The sequence below is a fragment of the Rhinolophus hipposideros genome, assembly GCF_964194185.1.
Source record: "Rhinolophus hipposideros genome assembly, chromosome: 12".
NCBI lineage: Eukaryota > Metazoa > Chordata > Mammalia > Chiroptera > Rhinolophidae > Rhinolophus > Rhinolophus hipposideros.
This window is the reverse complement of record NC_138058.1, coordinates 1,116,972-1,135,739: the sequence shown is the minus strand read 5'-3', so window position 1 is coordinate 1,135,739 and position 18,768 is coordinate 1,116,972. Positions and strand designations below refer to the sequence as shown.

Genomic DNA, 18,768 nt, shown 5'->3' with positions numbered 1-18,768 from the left:
ACCCGCGCCGCTTGTTTACGCCCAGACGCAGCCTAGCCCGCCCCCTGGGCCCGCCCCCACGCGCCGCCCATTGGCGAACGGGGCACGAGGCCGGCGCTGATTGGTCGGAGAAGGCGCGAATCTGGCGCCGATTGGCCGGAGGAGGCGGAGGTAGGCTGCGCAGAGGCCGAGAGGGGGCAGCGGGCGATGGCGGCGGCGGCTGGGCGGCTGGGCTGGCTGCTGGCTGCGCTCTGCCTGGGCCACGCCGCCGGGGAGGCGGCGCCGGGCCCTCGAGTGCTGGGCGTCTGCCTGGAGCAGGCCGGGGCCGCGGGCGCGGCGTGGGCGCGCGGAGGGGAGGTGCCGGCCGCACCGGAGGCCACCTTCCGCCTGCGCCTCTTCGGCTCGGGCTTCGCCAACAGCTCCTGGTCCTGGGCGGCCCCCGAGGGGGCGGGTTGCCCCGAGGGCGGGCCGGCTGTGGTGCCCGGTGAGGCTACGGCCCCGACGGGCGAGTGGCGCGCGCTGTTGCGCCTGCGCGCCGAGGCTGAGCGCCCACAGTCGGCGCTGCTGGCGGTGCGCGGGGAGCCTGGCGGCACGGCTCCCGGGGAGGCGGCGGCCCCCGCGGGCGAATGGCGCGCGCTGCTGCGCCTGCGCGCCGAGGCCGTGCGCGCGGAGCTGAGCGGCGAGACGGCCGAGGAGGCGGCGCCGCCCTGGGTGCTGGGCCTGGGGGCGGCGGGGCTGCTGGCGCTGGCGGCGCTCGCCCGGGGCCTGCAGCTGAGCGCGCTGGCGCTGGCGCCGGCCGAGGTACAGGTGCTGCGCGAAAGCGGCTCGGAGGCGGAGCGCGCGGCGGCGCGGCGCCTGGAGCCGGCGCGGCGCTGGGCGGGCTGCGCCCTGGGCGCGCTGCTGCTGTTGGCCAGCCTGGCTCAGGCGGCGCTGGCGGTGCTGCTGTACCGCGCGGCCGGCCAGCGCGCCGTGCCCGCGGTGCTGGGCAGCGCGGGGCTCGCGTTCCTGGTGGCCGAGGTGCTGCCGGCCGCCGTAAGCGGGCGCTGGACGCTGGCTCTGGCTCCGCGCGCGCTGGCGCTCAGCCGCCTGGCGGTGCTGCTCACCCTGCCGGTGGCCTTGCCGGTCGGGCAGCTGCTGGAACTGGCGGCGCGTCCCGGGCGGCTGCGCGAGCGCGTGCTGGAGCTGGCGCGAGGTGGGGGCGACCCCTACAGCGACCTCAGCAAGGGCGTGCTCCGGTGCCGGACGGTGGAAGACGTGCTCACGCCGCTCGAGGACTGCTTCATGCTGGACGCCCGCGCCGTGCTGGACTTCGGCGTCCTGGCCAGCATCATGCAGAGCGGCCACACGCGCATACCCGTTTACGAAGAGGAGCGCTCCAACATCGTGGACATGCTCCACCTGAAGGACTTGGCCTTTGTGGACCCGGAGGACTGCACGCCGCTCAGCACCATCACCCGCTTCTACAACCACCCGCTTCACTTCGTCTTCAACGACACCAAGCTGGACGCCGTCCTGGAGGAGTTCAAGCGAGGTAACGTCTGGGAATCGCGTAGGGGACTCGAAAGCCTGTGCCCCGCACCCTCTGTAAGGGCGTGGGGGATAATGGAAGCCTCTGGAGAGCAATGAGACCTGTAAGTCCCCTTTTAAAGACGATGACGGCCTTGCAGCTCTGAATGACCTTTTGAAATATTTAAAAGTTGTCCTCCAGAGAGTGACACAGTGCTAAAGACAGCAGAACCCCCCTTTTCCTGGTAGGCCCCCAGTTTGGGGAGGTGTGTCCACTAGGCTCCAACCCCCAGCTCTTTCCCTCTCCGGGTCATTTTTGTGGGTTTTGTAGCAGGTCTAAACTCTGGGATAGAAACTAAAAGAACCTAGAAAAGAGTGCAGTCCCCAGGTCCCTGGAAACTTATGTGTCCATACGTACAAGTGCACCTCAGAAGTAGTGAGGGTTGGGTTCCAGAGAGCAGCAAATAGCGAGTCCTAATCTGTTTGCTGGTGGAGGGTCTTGCCTTTAATTTCTAGGAAACGCAACACCTGTGAAGCACAGTAAAATGAGGGGTGCATGTGATGTTTTCAGCTCATCATTGTTAAGGTTGCTGATGGGCTGCTGCTTCCTGATTGCAGAAAAGAGTGACTCAAAAACACCTTTCTACAGGTGTGGAACAAACTGCCACTTGGATTTGTATTTAACCAAAAGCAACTTCATGGGTGCTAATTCAGTCTTCCCTTCAGCTGTCTTTTTTTTTTTTTTAACTTCCCCCTTTTCTAACCCTGAGTAAGGTCTCTCACGTTCTCCCTTAGCTCCACATTTGCACCCTCACCTTTGACCTTGGTTTATCCGAGCAACTCTAAGGTTGCAACCTCCAAATGTGAAGGTGTGATTTCCTGTGCAGTTTTCTCTTGGTCAGGTGTGGGTGTGCTCCCAGAGCTCCTTGACCACCAGCCACCTGTGCTTCTCAAATCCGAACTCCTGCAGGATGAGCACGGGACACCCCAGGATTCTGGGTGGCCTTGAAGCTGGAGGATGCATAATGTGAGACCAGGAAGCTAGCAAAGCCCTTGAGCTTCCTGGCACCTATGAGGTGTCCGGGCTCCAGGCCCCCCCCCGGGAGGTGTTCTGTGAGTCCCTGACAGCTGGGGAGTCTGGGCCTTGTGACCTGTGAGTCCTGCATTAGCGCTGTGTACACCAGACACTAGTGGGCGCTCGCCTGCATCTCATCTCTCCTGGAGGCTTGCCTAAGGAAGGTTGTCACCTGGCTACAGTACTTGAACTCCTGTGCCTCCAGTTACCTGGGAGGCTGCTTTGGGGGCAGCTCTGACCGCTCTGCTAGAGAATCTTTTGGGTGTGCCCCGCTGTTTCCCCAGAAAGTGGCCATGCAGCCCCTCTTTGGGGCGGGGAGCACTGGGTGGGGGCCTGACAGAACCTCTTAGTGGTAAATACTCCCTATGGGCCACTGTAGTGTTCTAGGCAGTGGTGTCCTGGGGGCCAGCAGTGCTGGGCCTGGAGTCAGCGAGGAAGTGTTCTCTCATCCCGCCGCCTCCCCGCTTGAGACCCTGGGAAGGCAGGACTTGACACCAGGATGATACCTGTGAGCAGAGCACAGTGGCTCCTGAGGTTGTTTCATGATCACTGACTGGTGTGGAGACCAGCGATTCAGGGGTGCAGAGGAGAGAGGCTGGCAGGGTGCACATGGGCCTGGAGGGGAGACGCAAGAGGGCATTTGGAAGGGTGTGGGGAGGGTTTTGTGGTTGGCCAAGGGGCTTGGAAGGAGCTGGGGATGAGGCAGAGCACAAGCAGGGAAGCGGGGGGTGGTCCTGGATGGTGGAGTCTGCTCAGTGGCCCGAGGCAGAGTCCTAGGGGGCAGCTGATGGGAAATGCCAGTGAAGGACCCAAGTGGAGGTAGAAATGGCCCCTCAGCCACAGGAGGAGTGGGAAACCTGAGGGGCGCAGGTATGTCCAGGGGAGGGCGGCAGAGGAGAGCCAGTGGCTTGGAATGTCCTGGAATTGGGAAGAGATCTGTTTATCAGGAGAGGAGCCAGCCTCCTGTTGTCTGGATCCAGCGAGAAGGTATCTGTGTCCTTTGCGAGAGCAGATGGGGTGCCATGGCGTGGAGTGTTGGAGTAGGCGAAACGTGAGAGGTGTGCCAGCTCACAGATGGGCCTCCTATGGAGTGTGGCTGCAGAGCACAAGCCAGAGAGGGTGGCTGGGATGGGAGGCTGGGTTTATGTAGGTTTGGCAGGGAAGGAGAGGCCAAGAAGGACAGCCTGAGGGACTGCCATGGTCTGGGCCACGCCTGTGCTAGGTGACACTCTTGGAACTCTGGAAAGCCAAGCAGGTTTCATGTGGCCTCATGCCAACCCATAGCCGCCTTACTAACAACTACTGCTAATGGTCGCTACTGCTAACTACTAATTACTGCTGTTAACCACTACCACTGACAGTAACTACTGCTAATGACTACTAACAACTGGAAGCTGCTGGGGTGACTTGCAACCTGCAGGTTGAGGGGGGCGCCTCTGAGCCCTCGCCTCCTCTCCTGTGGTGAGTGAGGGTCACTCTTGGGGCAGGATGGCCACATCTTCCCTGTGACACCTGGAGCTTTCTCTGCTGCTCGTGCACGGTGGTCCTTTGGCAGATCTCACTTGTCCTCGTGCTTCTTAGCCTAATGCCCTTCTTCATTCTGCTTATGAACAAAGGGCTTATTGTAGCCTTCGTGGCCCGAGGTTTTAGGACTTGGTTCCCAACCTAGCTGCCCAGCATGTGAGGAGCGGGCCTCTCAGTTCCTGCAGCTGGAGTCCCTGGCTGGATGGCGGTGGGATGAGCCATTTGCCCCATCCTGTGCTTCTGGAGAGCTTGCCCAGGGAGAGCCCGCAGGTCCGGGCTGGGACCCGTGTCTGTGTCCGGTCGGCCAGCCAGGGGCCCCCATGCTTTCAGAGCATTTAACCTTATCAGATGAGAAATGAACGTAATTCCTCCCGCTGCCCTTTCTCACTGTTGCCTTCTGGATCCCTCAGACATTTCTGTCTTGAGATGAAATCATGGCCACTGTTTTAGGGGCAGGTCATTGAGAAACTTCTGCCTGTTTCATAAAGGTTTGAAGGCAAGAGAGAAGTGAGTGTTCCGCAGGTAACCCCTGCCAGAGTAACTAGCTTCCTGGAGGAAGGGAGCTGAAATGGGTCATCTGTGCTCGTAGATGGCCAGCGAGCGCCTGGGAGCCTGGGCTTTGGTTCCACAATCTGAGAAGACTGCTGGCCAGAATTGTGTGTCATGCCTTGGCCTTCCTGACATTCGTTTCTTGGCAGGGCCGCCGTGGCCCTTGTAGAAACGGAGTCACTCCCAGCACAAATATGAAGGGGTGGAAAGCGTCTACGAGCGCTGCGTTCCCCATTCAGTGCCCGGCTCAGCCGCCGTGGGCAGATCCTTCTCCAGGGAACCTGGTCTTTTCCTTCAGAAAGGGGAACACAGTGTAATGTGGCCATTTTAACCTTTCATTTCTGTCTGAGGAGATCAGAGCATCCTCTACAAGAAAAAGAAGGGTGCTTTCTTTCCTTTAGAAGGGTGCTGAGGGGAGGGTCTCCTGAGACTCGGTCTGTTTTTTCCAGTGAAAGCCAGTGGGGTGTGGGGTTGAGAATGGACTCAGGAGCCAGCTGCCTGGGTTCAAATCTGGGTTTGTACTTCGGTGGGTTACTGACCCTCCCATGGCTGCATTTTGTCTGCACGCTGTAAAATGGGAATAATAATAATAATAGTAATAATGCATGCCTTGAGAGTTGTCAGAGGGCTCCGTGTGTTACTGAGTGAGTGAAGCCCTTTGGGGTCCGCACACCACGAGCACTGTATACGTGTTAGCCGCTGCATGCAGGCAGCGCCGCACAGCTGATGGCGTCTCAGATACGATGGCGGGCAGGGAGTGTGCCTTCGTGTTCCTTACCGCCTTGTCCCTTTTTGGCGTCCGGTTAGTAGTCTAATAGTAGTCATACAGTCATACCTTTGAGTCTGGACATTTGCATTCCGCCCACCCAAGCATACCCAATCTACTTGGTGCAGGGGGTGGGATTGCCACGGATGCTGAAGGAGTGGGTGCAGCCTGCCAATTAGAGTTTCCGGAGTGTTTATAAACTTGGTGCATTGGCGGTCATGTGCAGGATGACTCAGAAGGGAACGTGACTCTTCTTGACCAAGGTGCTTGAAGCATGGACCTTACCCTCTTTCGCAGTCTGTTCTCACTGGGAACCATTGTGCGGTTGGCATTTGTCCTCGGGTCTGGTTCCGTGGCCCTGCATGACCCAGTGGTTACCGTCACGCAAAAAGGTCACCATTCCGATCTGAGATGTGCTTTAGGTGGAAACGCCAGACTTCAAAGACTTGGTGCAAAAAAGTAAAACATCTATTATTTACATTTTTGTATTGATTGCATGTTGTGATATTTTGGCTATATTGAGTTAATTACAATATATTATCAGTTTCACCTGGGCTTTTATTTTTTTTTTTCCCCTTCTTCCGCCTGCCCCCCTCTTCAGTTCAAGCCGTTGTGTCTCAGTCTAGTTGTGTAGGACACAGCTCCCTGGCCCAGGCTGTATTCAGCCTTGCGCTCTCCCCAGATGAGGCAGTCGGTCGCTCATGCTGGCTGCCGGCCACTCACGCTGGCCACTGGCTGTTCCTGGCAGCTCACAGCGGCCCACGCCAACCTCCGGCTGCTCACGGCAGCCCAGCTCCAGGGAGAGCTGTTGTTCACAGTCTTAGCTGTAGAGGGCGCAGCTCACTGGCCCATGTGGGAATCGAACCGGCGACATCGGTGTTACACGGCGCTCCAACCACCTGAGCCACCGGGCTGGTACTCCCTTTTTTTCCTAATGTAGCTACTCAAAACATTAAAATTTTTTGATTTTTTTTTTTTTTTGCCTGGCACCTCCTAGGAGCACAAATGTCCGTTTCTGTCCTGTCAGTGGCCTTGCACCAGGTGGGACCAAGAAACATGGGTCCTGCTGTAACAGGTGCGTTTCCTCCCCCAGGGAAGTCCCACCTGGCCATCGTGCAGAAGGTGAACAACGAGGGTGAAGGTGACCCCTTCTACGAGGTCCTGGGCCTGGTCACCCTGGAGGACGTCATTGAGGAGATCATCAAGTCCGAGATCCTGGACGAGTCTGAGGACTACCGTGAGTCTTGCCTCCCATCAGTTTTCTGGCCAGAGATATGTTTTCGGGGCAATGGGTCTCAGGTTGGAGCTGTTGCCCCCCCTGCGGGAGGGCCCACTCCTGTGCCTGCTGCAGAGCTGTGGTGTCCCGTCCAGTGGTGGCGTTGCGGTCCCAGTGCCTGCATGGGGCTCTGCCCTTAACGGCCTTTCCCAGTCTCTCCTCACTCCTTTTACTTCTCAGGTGCGTTTGTGCATTACTGAAGTGTCCCCTCAAAGAACCTGCTCTTCACCACTGAGAGGGTCTTCCCAGGACATGGTCCTGGCCCGTGGGTGTGTCTTAGAAGCGTCTGCCTCTTAAGATGGTGGCAGGGTGGACGCAGATCCCATGCTTGATGGCTGGGGCGTCACGTGGCACGTAGGACATTGGGCTGCGCCCCTGTGTGCTGTCAGGTGAACTGCTTTGCCCACCCGTGTGTCCCACAGTGCGGCAGCTTTAGTTCTCGCTGCTGCTGTGTGGCGCCAATGGCCCCCCGGTGTGCATGCTTCCCAGCGAGTGGTCTCCTAGTGACCAAGGGTGCCTGTCACTTTGCTGCAGCTCCTATGTCATGTCAGCATTACCTTCTCCCAGCTCCAAGGAGAGGCGCAGTCTTTTCCTGTACTCCTCGGGGTGCAGCTAGAATGTGGGCCGCTGCCCAGCCTGGGCCCCACACAGTAACCTGTGTGAGCAGTGCCTTGGATGTGGTCCCCAGGGCTGTGGGGGGGGTGCGGGCGACGTGCCCCTGGTTCAGGCGCGTTGCCGGGAGGGCTGCAGGCGCCTGAGCTGGCCTCTGCTCGCCCACCGCCTAGGAGACAGCGCGGTGAGGAGGCGGCCCACGTATCTGAGTGCCCCTGTCAGGCGGAAGGAGGACTTCTCCTTGTTCAAGGTGTCCGATGATGAGCATAAAGTGAAGATCTCGCCCCAGCTGCTCTTGGCCACCCAGCGCTTCCTTTCTCGAGGTGAGGGTGGAGCTGGGCCATGGCCCCGCTCCCTTGCTCCCCTTGCTCCCCTTGCTCAGGTCAGAGCGTGCAGGGCAGACACTGACGGCTCCCGTTCCCAGTGGGCAGGGGTGTCAGGAGACCCCGTGCTTCTCCCTGCAGCAGCGACACTCAGGGCCCTGAGGGGGCCAGGCTGGTGTCACCTGTGTGCACCTCGGCCGGTGGTACATGTGGCTGCATCCAGGGGGCTCGTGTTGGGGTCGGGCCTCGGCTCCCGGGCCCGCTGGCAGCACTAGGTGGACAGCGGGCGTCGGGAGGTGACGCAGGTCACCTGGGCCCGGTGGACACCATCCCTTTTGTGCGCCGTGGGCAGAGGTGGACGTGTTCAGCCCCCTGCGAGTGTCTGAGAAGGTCCTGCTGCACCTGCTAAGGCACCCCAGTGTCAGCCAGGAGGTGAGCTTCGATGAGAGCGACCGCCTGGCACCACACCATTACCTTTACCAGCGCAGCCGGCCGGCGGACTACTTCACCCTCATCCTGCAGGTAACCGACAGCCCGGCAGGGACAGCCCTGCAGTGTGGGGGCGCCGCTCTGTGTGCCCCCAGCAGCCAGGTAATCCACGCGTCTCGGTCTCCCTCCCTCTCCCTCCCAGGGCAGGGTCGAGGTGGAGATTGGGAAGGAGGGCCTGAGGTTCGAGAACGGGGCCTTCACCTACTATGGCGTGTCTGCCCTGACACTGCCGTCCTCGGGTAAGCGCAGCCCCTCCTGGGCCCAGGGTCCTGGCATCCCTTCCTCCAGTGCCATGCGTCCTACGGGGCGGGCGGCTCGGATCTGCTTGCTTTCCCCTCTCTGGGCCGTGCAGGGGGCCCGGGCGGCAGCTTCTCGGGGCTCGGCTTTGCTGCTCACGCCCAGCCCTGTAGAACTTGTCACTGGAGGAAGTGTGTCTGCCAGCTCTCCAAAGTTCTCGGCCACTGCCCCTTTCAGGGTGGTTGGTGGGATGCGTGTCCGAGGCCGTGCGTTGGCCCTGCTCCCAGCATGGCCTCCCCATCACTGGGTGTCCTTTCGCTAGTTCACCAGTCCCCAGTGACCTCGCTGCAGTCCCTCCTGCAGCCGGAACCAGCTGACAGCACCCGCCCGTCCGCATATTGTCCCGACTACACTGTGAGGGCCCTTTCCGACCTGCAGTTCATCAAGGTAAGGCGATTGTTGGGGCCCCCGGGGCTGGATCCCCTGGGCACAGTTTGTGTGGACCGAGAGTAGAGTCCGCTGGAGTCTGAGACTTCCGTCAGCACAAACCGTGAGCTCGCTCTGCAGAAACATGGCCTTGGCTCCCCAGAGGCCCCTCTGGCGCCATGGCCTGGCCCCGTCTCTGGGTCTCGGCACCCGGCTTCTTTCTGAGATCCTAGAAACACTTTGCTCAGTCCTCCTCACTGTCCTCAGCCAGCTTGCGGTTGTCACTTTCTGCTCGTCCTGCCGAGTGTGACTTCCCCCCTGGGTTCAGGTGCTCATGGGCAGCAGGGGTGCTGTGACCTTGTGCCTCACCTTCTGTCCTCCAGGTCACACGGCTGCAGTACCTCAACGCACTCCTGGCCACGCGAGCCCAGAACTTGCCACCGTCCCCTGAGAACTCGGACCTCCAGGTCATCCCAGGGAGCCAGACCAGGCTCCTCGGTGACAGGATGGCCACGGCAGCAGGTGAGCGCCACGTGGCCACATCCTGCTGTGTCGACCCAGAGGTCGCGCGCTTTTTGCGGTCGCAGCCGCTGGCATCACAGCCGTGACTGTCTGCCCCACGTTCTTTCCTCCCCATCCTGTCAGTCTTCTTTATGCTGGTTTTAATAGCTCGGATGGTACTGAGCTATAAACCAGCGGGCACTTGAGTTTATGAAGTTCTGCGTTTCTTCCCCAGGGCTGTTAGGGTGGGTGGCTCAATTAGGGAGCAGGTGCCAAATGGGAATAAGTTCAAACATTCTATTGGCCATTTAGGATAGGGTCAGGTCCCCTGGAAAGGGAAGGTTTGGGGTCACCAGTGGGCCTGGCTCCGTGTATTGAAAGCGTGTTCCTCACTCAGGGTCCCACTGTATGCAGGAACAGCACATGGGAAGACAGACTCCGTGATGCGGGGTGGCAAACTTCCTGCTCCCAGGGCAAGGGGGGAAATCAGAGGACTGAAGACTGGGCTTCGGGGAGCAGTGGTCAGCGTCTCGGAGGTTGTTCGTCCTTGTGATTCAAGGAAGTTCTCTGTGGTGGAGATCCTGGGGGGCTCGGGGATACCCCAGGGCTTGGCAGTCCCGCAGGGCCTAGCTCAGCCCCTGCAGCGGGGACACCAAGCTCCTAGTGATGCTTCCTCTGCCCGGCCCTGTGCTGCCGCATTCCTTGTCCTGACTCTAAGGACCCTTACCCAGAGTTGGAGCGGGGGTAGTCACACCGTTCTCCAGGGGAGGGATCAGAGGCAGATGGGCTCCACACTCCGGCCCGGGGCCGGTGCCTGCCCTTGGCCGTTGGCTGTGGGGACTCATGGGGACAGCTCTGCTGGCTCAGACCCACGCTGCAGGAGATAGGTACTTTGTGAGAGGTGACACAGAGAACCGCCCGCGGGGCCGGCCACACTGGTGGATCAGCCCCATTACCCCTTCTCTGGGTGTTGGGAAAGGGCGCCCCGGGTGGGGTGCACTGTGTCCCTTCTGAGTGAACGAACATTCCCGCCACTTTCCGGGCTGGTTTTGCTCCTGTGTGCCCCTGTGGTGGGCTTTGATTCTGCGACGTGCCTCTGGCACAGAGGTTCACCTACCACACTAGACTTCGTTTTTATGGGAGCCTTTTGCTTTGTTTTCTTCCATGGGAGTCTTTCCTGGCTCCGTCAGCTACCCACACGGCACGCGTCATGCTCGAGAGACAGGATTAAATCTGAGAACAATGGTGTTCTCTTCGTTTTTTCTCGGACCACATCCTGGTTCTTAAAACTCCTCTTTTGGCTTCAGCTGCTCACTGGGCAGTCAGTTCTCTAAGAAGAGATTCATGGTGGCTGTATGAGCCACTCTCCTTTGTAATGAATCTGTCGCCATAATGTGGGTGATTTTCCCCTAAATGCAGCCTGATGTTTGCCCCTGTGAGGCTCGCCTGCTGTCTTTTGACTCCTGCCTCTGTTTGCTGCAGTTTCTCTGTGGGTCTTAGTGGGACCACGTGTGGAGTGTCACTGGGGGGCACTGCTTCACTAGTGCAGGTCACAGCCACTCGTAGCGGCCTGGCGCCGGCCTGGCGCAGGAGGCACGATGGTTAACTGCCTCCAGCAGAGTCAGCCAAGTGGACAGAGGGTTCTTGTAAATAATGTTTTACTGGGACCCACCCATTTGTTCATGGATTATATGTGGCTGCCTTTCAGCGCCAACAGTGGAGTTGAGGCATTGTCACAGAGACCATGTGGCCTGCAAAACCAAAAAATACAGCATCTTTACACAAACGGTTTCGGACCCCTAGCTGCCATTTCAGACTTGCAGCAACTGCTCCGCGTCATGTTCCTGGGCTGGGTTTCTGAGGGAAGCCCACTGGCAGCTCCATGCTCCCTGTCCCTCCTGTTCTAAGCAGCAGGTGTCCGTGTGCCGCTGTCCTGGCTCCCTGCCCAGCAAGCGTCTGGCCCTGCAGCACTGCCGGGCGGAGGCGCTGCCAGTTCAGCTCAACACCCTGACTCCCCCATCTGTCTGTCTGTCTGTCTCTGTCTCTCTCTGCTCTCTCCAGCCTTCCCAGTAGACCTTTCCCTCTTTGGCACATTTGGAAACTACAGTTGATAATTGACTGTGGACTAGTGAGCGTTTTTTGTTTTAAGAAAACACCCAAGGTAAATATTTTCTCTTTCGCCTTGCTTTCCTTTCCCAGCCCTTCAGAACTGCTCCCCTGGCCTGGGAGGCGTTTCTCCATGGGGTGTGTGGGCCCTTCCTGTCCCTTTTTGCTACTTTTCATTTTTCTGGAAGACAGGAGGATTCATGAAATACCTGCCCAGCCTTGGACGCTAAAGCTCCCTTCCAGGGCAGGTGCCCCTTGCCCAGTGCAGCGGCTTCGGCCTCCTGGGAGCAGAATCCTCGCCTCCTGGGAGGCGTTGTCAGGCTGACCATCTTCCTGCAGGCACTCCCGGCTCTGCCTCCACACTTCCTGGGGCTCCTCTGCCTGCCCTGCCCCTGCCCGTCCTAAAGAGGCAGCTCTGATATTAATTCTCCTTCCCCTCCCTCCTCCAGGGTCCAGCCACAGCAGGCCTGGCCTTCCAGCGGAGGAGAGCCCTGGGCGAAACCCAGGAGTTTAACTGCTTGCCAGGCAGCCCCGGGTCTGGGGACTAGACCAGCTCGTGGGGAACGGAGAGAGCCCAGTCGAGGAGTAGCTTCCTGCCAGCCTGTCCCGTTCCCTCCAGGCCATGTTTTAGATGGCCCTTCGAGTCGTGGGGCCTGGGCTGTCCTCGGAACCAGACGTCAGTGCCAGAAGCCTTCAGCAGGTCCTGCCTCCTCTAGGATATGGGGGTCAGCCGGGCACTGGCCTGCTTCTGAAGAGTGAAGGGACCACGGTCATGTCCAGTCCCCGGGTCCAGCCTTTTCCTTGGGACAGTGCAGTGTCTGTACCTCCTCGGGCCCAGCTGCGATGTGAGTGCACGATGACTGCCTGTGTGTGGCCGTGACCTATACTCTGTCTAGTCTGCCAGCCTGCTGCTGTGGCAGCACTTCTGAGCAAACCGAGAGCACGCCCATGGCCTTGGCCACAGTGAACCTTGTGGTGTCCCTGACAATGGCCTGTTTCTAAGCACGCCCCAGCCTGTCCCATGTGCCAAACCTGGAAGCACGACACCCCCAAGTCTGTGCCACTAGTCCTGCTCCCTCCTGTGGAGGCGGCTTTTCTGACTTCTCCCAGAACTCTAAGCGAGCAGGCTGGCTCACTGGGGACTAGGAGGTCCCTTCCTACTGCGCCTCTACCCGCCCTGCTTAGTTGTCACTTTGCGTTTTAATGAGGTCATGTGTGGGACGAAGGGCTCTTTCTGCTGCACCTAAACCTTCGTCGTTGGATCCCAGGGAGACATGCGTCACGCCTTCTCCTGTGCCTCCGTGACGTGCATGGAGAGCACGAGGGAGGGAAGGGCTGTAAGGACCAGGTGGATCACCGTCACCTTTCTTTAAAAAACATGACAGAGTTTTTCTGTCTCTGAAACATTTTAAGCTCTGCCTTTTTCCTGTCCTTCACTCCGGGGTTTAGAGAAGTGAGAACAAGAAGGAATTCTTTTTCTTCTGGTTTACCTCTAATTACCCTCCACCGTTCAGCTGTATAGAAGCTGGGGCCTCACGGGGACCTGGGATCTTAGGTTAGATACAGAAGGAAGATTTCTGGGACCTTCCTCAAAGGAATCTGGGTCCCTATGTGTGACCAGCAGGAATGTAGGCCAAACAACAGTGGCCTGCTCGCTGAGAAGTTCTCAAGGGGTTCTCTCCAAGAGCAAAGTCCTAGGTGGGACACAGACAGCAGGTCTGCAAATGACGTCATTTTGTTACGATGTTGGTGAGCTGCTGGGGGAACTTGACTGTCACATCAGTCACGTGGTAACATTGGTTCTGTTATACACCATTTTGCTTCAAGTCGCAGGACCTGTTGATGCTAAGTGAGGACTGACTACTAGAGAATCGTCTCTCCAGAACAGTGGTTCTTTACCTTGGCTGCACATAGAATCACCTGGCAAATGAAACATACCAGGCCCACCCCGGGGAGGCCTGAGCATCAGGATTTCGGTTTTTGAAGTAATTTTAGATTTCAGATAAAGTTAACATCTTACATCACCTTGGTGCCTTTGTCAAAACTAAAAGGTTAACATTGGTATGAAACTGAACTCAATGATACTTTGTTTGGCTTTTACCAGTTTTTCCAATGTCCTTTTTCAGTTGCAGGATCCAGTCCAGGAGACCAAGTTGCATTTTGAGCTCTTCTTTTCTTCGTAACTTTTTATTTTGAAATACAGATTCATAGGAAGTTGCCAGGTTAGAGGTACCCTTCACCCTATTTTCCTCACTGGTTACATCTTACATAGTTCTAAGACAGTATCAGCCACGAGTTGGATGGGGGCACTGTGGGCGTAGTTCTGTATCATCTCGTTTTGGGTGACCACCACCAGGATCTCCCTCCCAACCCCCCTTAGAGCCACACCCACCCCTCCAGCTGCCATCCCGAACCACTCGTCTACTCGTCATCTCTCTGATTTTGTCATTTCGAGAACGTCGTATAAATGGGATCATACATTGTGTACCCACTTGGGATTGGCTCTTCTCAGTAACGCTCTGCAGATACATCCAGATCGTTGCATGTGTGGACCGTCATCCCTTTTTGATGGCAGCGTGATACCCATGGTATGCTCATTGTCCCGGTTAGCGATATCTGGATGGTTTCCAGTTTTTGGCTATCCCAAATAAAGCTGCTATGAACACTCATTATAGGTTTTTGTGTGAAGATGGATTTCCTTTCCTCTGAGGTAAATGTCCAGTAGTACAGTTGCTAGGTCATACGGTCATTGCACGTTTAGTTTTTTTTAAAGAAACTACCAAGCTTCTTCATAGTGGTTGAACCATTTTACATTCCCACCAGCAATGTACAAATGATCCAGCTTCTCTGAATCAGGGCCAGCTTTTGGTATTGTCACTTTTTTATTTCAGCCATTCTGGTAGGTGCTGCGACATCTCATGATTTTCATTTGTGTTAGCATAATGGCTAATGCTTGTATTTTTATGTACTTATTTCACAAAGTGAAATGTTTTTTTTTGCTAATTTTCTAATTGTCTTTTTTTTTTTTAACTGTTGAGTTTTGAAAGTTACATATTTTAAATACTAGTCCTTTGTCAGGTTTTTGGTTTATATTTTCTCCCAGTCTAGCTTATTTTTTTCATCCTCTTACCAGGATATTTTACAGAACAAAAATTTTTAATTTTGATAAAGTCCAGTTTACTTTTTTCTTTTATGGATTGGGCTTTTGGTGTCATGTCTAAGAATTCTTTACCTAGTGTTAGATTCCAAAGATTGTTTTTTTGTAAAATTTTTATAGTTGTATGTTTTATATTTAATTCTGTGATCCATTTTGAGTTCATTTTTGTATAAGATGTGACACTTAGGCCAAGGTTAAGGTTAAAATTTACATCTTACTGTATACGAATGAGGTTGTCTTTTTATACATCGGTGGGCAATTCATGTTTTCTCTTCTGGGAAATGCCTGTTCATGTCTTTAATCATTTTTTCCCATTGAGTTTATCTTTTTCTTATTCATAAAAATTCGTTACATATTCTGGATTCTAATCATTTGTAGGATGTGTTACAGAAAGTTCTCTGTTGTTTAGCTTATCATTCTCCATATTGTGTCTTTTGATAGTCACTCTAAATTTTTCTGCAGTCCGACTTACCAAATAATTTATGGTTTGCTTTTTGTGTCTTAGTGAATTTTCTATCCTCTGGTCATAAAATATTCCCCTACATTATGTATGTATACACATACTGAAGTACACCGGAAACTGATGTGTGCACTACTCCACTCCCTTTGTTTCTCCCCAGATGGATCAACAAATGTCTGAGCAGCACATCTTTCCCCCACTCTTCTGCGATGTCCTCTCATAAACCTAATGTCCACGTGTGTATTGATTGTGCAACTTGATTTGTTTATTGTTTCTAATAGTCTCTTGGTGCAGTCTTTAGGCCTTTTGTATACATGCTATCATATCTGCAAATAGTGATCTCTCTCTTGCCTGATCTGGCCAGGATTCCCAGGACTATGTTGAATAGGAGTGGGGAACACCTTGGTTTTGTTCCTAATCTTAGAGGAAAAGCTTTCAGTTTTTATTATGTTAGCTAAGGGTTTGTCAGTGGCCTTTATCATGTTGAGGTATTTTTCCTTCTGTACCCATTTTATTGTTTAATCATGAATGGGTGTTGTATCTTGTCAAGTGCTTTTTCTGCATCTATTGAGATGATCATAATATTTTTATCCTTTATTTTGTTCATACGGTGTATCACACTGATTGATTTCCACGTTGAAACATCCTTCCATACCTGGAATAAACCCCTTGATGATGATGTATTATCTTTTTAATGTATTATTTGATTTGTTAGTATTTTCAGAATTTTTGCATCTATGTTCATCAGAGATATTGACCTGTAATTTTCTTTTTATGTATTGTCCTCACCTGGTTTTGGTATCAGGGTAACATTGCCTTGTAGAGTGAGTTAGGAAGTATTCCTCCCATTTTTTGGAAGAATTTATGGAGTGGTATTAATATTTTTGGTAATGTGGGTTTTGTGGTGGTAAACTCCCTCAGCTTCTGTATGTTTGAAAAAGCCTTTATTTTTCCTTCATATCTAAAGGATAACTTTGCTGGATATATTCTTAGCTGGTGGTTTCTCTCAGTATTTTAAATACTTCATTCCACTCTCTCCTGGCTTGTTTAAGGTTTCTGCTGAAAAATCCAATAATCTAATGGGATTTCCTTTGTAGGTTACAGCCTTTTCCCCCCCGGGCTCCCTTTAGAATTGTCATTAACTTTTGACAGTTTTAATATACTGTGTCTTGGAGAAGGTCTTTTTGCACTGAGATTATTAGGTGTTCTGTTAGTTGCTTGAATTTGAGGGGCCAGCTCTTTCCATAGGTTTGGGTAGTTCTTGTTACTTGAATAGGCTCTGTTCCCTTCTTCCCTCTCTTCTGTCTTCTGCTATACCTATTAATATTATGCTTGTTGCTCTTTCTGATGGAGTCAGATAGTTCTCATAGAACTATCTATGTCAAAAGATAGAAAAAGCTGTGTGAAAAAGCTGGCTAGAGCCCCACAGCTCATTTTTTTAAACTTTCAGTTCTCTCCCCACCAGAGTCATTCCTAGATTTCTATCTTTGAGCTCTCTAGGTCTCTCTTCCAACTTGTCTGCTGGTTTTCATGCTCTCTAATTAATTCTTCATCTCATTTATTGAGTTCTTCAGATCCACAATTTAGTTCCTTTTTTATAGTTTCTTTTGTGAGGTACTTTTGTTTGTTGATTTTATTCCTGAGCTCGTTGAACTGCCTTTTTGAGTTTTATCTCACTGAGTTTTTTCATAACTGCAATCTTGATTTCTCTGTCATTTACATCAGTCTTCCATGTCTTTGAGTTTGGTTTCTGGACTTTTCCGTTTGTCTCTGAGTTACTTTGTTATCTTGGTTATTCATGGTGCTTGATGGATTGTTTCTGACTGGGCATTTGCGGTAGTAAACTTTTTTAGGTACTGTTTGGTTCTTAACAATCGAGCAGATTGATGTCTTTCATTTTCCAGCAGGTGGTGCTATAATGCAAGTTTTTGTTATTTCCCAAGGAGGTCAGCGTCCCATGCCTGGCTCCCCTCAGAGTCGGCTTCCATCCGTGGGACATGGCAGGTGGTGGGGCTCCAGAACTGAGTTGCCAACACTACCTCCTTGTAACCAGAAGCTGCCAGCCATGCTGTGCTATCCCAGATGTCTCTACTGGCTTCCACTGTGCCAGGTGGGTAGAGGATGAGTTCTCAAGTCTGCAGCTTTGCCTTCTTGCCGCCAGTGGTGGCCACTAGTCTGCTGCTGCATACCATTGTATCACAGCGCAGCCTGGTTTGGCCGCGCTGGGAACCTACTCCTCAGGAAGGTTGCTTCTGCCCATCCCCCCTCTGGGCTGCTGTGTGAGGGGTGCAGCATGACTCCTTCCCCACTACTGTGTCAACTGGGGCTGCAGCAGGCAAAGGAAGCAGCTGTGCCTTCTCATCAGTAATGGTGGCCAGGCGTCTGGCTGCCACACCACTGTGCCACATCTCCATGCGTCACCAGGTGTAGCTGCAATAAGCACTGGCCCCGCTGGCCCTCCGGGCTGCTGTGGGTGGGATGCACCCCGACTCCTTCCCTGGTGTCACACCAGCCCGTGTGCCCCCCGTCTCCGTCCTTCTCCTGTCCTGCCCAGCCCGCTCGCACGGATCCGCCCACTTTACATGTCTCCATGCAGATTTCAGCCGTGTTTGTTGAGCAGGGAATCCCGTTGAATTAGTTGACCGACTTGTAACTTTAAGGGGAGAAACCAAGGACTGTCCTTGTTCCACAGTGATGCTGACATCACTCCTTTTTTTCAGCCTATAGATGTCCAGTTGTTCCAGCACCATTTCTTTCATCCACTGACTTAACTTTTGAACCCGTAAAAAATCAGTTGCACATATTTGTTTTTCAAGGTTGTGTTGTCCCATTGCTCCATGTCCCTCCATCAATGCCACTGTCATACTACTGTACACAGGCACACCTCGTTTTATTGTGCTTCACAGGGGGTTGCATGGCTTACAAATGGAAGGCAAAACCCTCCACCAGCAAAAAGATTACAACTTGCTTTATCACCACGGTCTGGAACCAAAACCACTATGTCTCCGAGGTCTGCCTGTAATGTTTTGAAATCAGGTAGACTCATTCCTCCATTTATTCTTTTTCAAAATTGTCTTAGCTATAAATTTAAAACTACTCTTATCTACATCCTCAAAAAATCTTGCTGGGATTTTAGCAAGCACTGCGTTCAGCTTCCACTCGGGAAGAACTGACGTGTCGGCCATGTTATACCTCCGAGTCCACGAGCACAGTGAGTCGTGCTTGGTCTCATTCTTGTTTGATCTCCTTCGTCAGCATTCTGTAGTTGTCAGCATACGAGTCCTTACGTACTTTGTTAGACTTACATCTAAGTATTTCATTTTTTGAAGCAATTCTAAATGGTCCTGTTTTCAGTTTTGTTTACATGGTCACTGCTAATATGTAGCAGTAGGTCTTTATCTTATATCCTGAGATCTTGCTGAACTCCTTTATTCTAGATTCCTTAGGATATCCTACATAGACAAGTGTGGCGTCCACATGGTAATGTTGATACCTGGGTCCCACCCCAGGGATTCTGATTTAATTGTCTGGATATCAGTACTTTTAAAACTTTTCCTCGTGGTTCTAATAAGCAGCTGAGGCTGAGAACCACTGCATTGAACTTGTCCATCAATGAGTAGAGATGCTGGAGTGCATGGGCCAACTGCCCAGCCTGCCTTTCTGCACTCGGGCCTGTCCTGCTGTCAGGCCGCATGGAAGAGGCTCGTGCTTGGCTGCTGAGGAACACAAGGCCCTGGGCCTGACGGCCTGGCCCCTCTGGCCCAGAGCACATGACTAGGCTA

The 18,768-nt window shown here is 53.9% G+C and overlaps 1 protein-coding gene across 5 annotated transcripts; it reads left to right on the top strand.

Annotated features, from left to right (window-relative positions):
* The first annotated feature begins 171 nt into the window (after nucleotides 1-171).
* On the top strand, nucleotides 172-15,669 carry CNNM3 (cyclin and CBS domain divalent metal cation transport mediator 3). 5 transcript variants are annotated; one of them, XR_013994653.1, is made up of 9 exons: nucleotides 172-1,510; nucleotides 6,493-6,636; nucleotides 7,461-7,610; nucleotides 7,963-8,132; nucleotides 8,242-8,338; nucleotides 8,659-8,783; nucleotides 9,146-9,284; nucleotides 11,325-11,424; nucleotides 11,819-14,037. XR_013994653.1 is itself a non-coding variant. In XM_081068938.1 (8 exons), exons 1-8 carry the CDS (start codon nucleotides 187-189, stop codon nucleotides 11,881-11,883), a joined length of 2,214 nt encoding a protein of 737 aa, XP_080925064.1. In that variant the 5' UTR covers nucleotides 172-186; the 3' UTR covers nucleotides 11,884-15,669. The 5 variants fall into 5 exon arrangements, 3 of the variants coding, with proteins under 3 accessions (XP_080925064.1, XP_080925065.1, XP_080925063.1); XR_013994654.1 differs by having other exon boundaries at nucleotides 9,661-11,424; nucleotides 11,819-13,393; XM_081068938.1 differs by lacking the exon at nucleotides 11,325-11,424 and having other exon boundaries at nucleotides 11,819-15,669.
* Nucleotides 15,670-18,768: the final 3,099 nt, after the last annotated feature.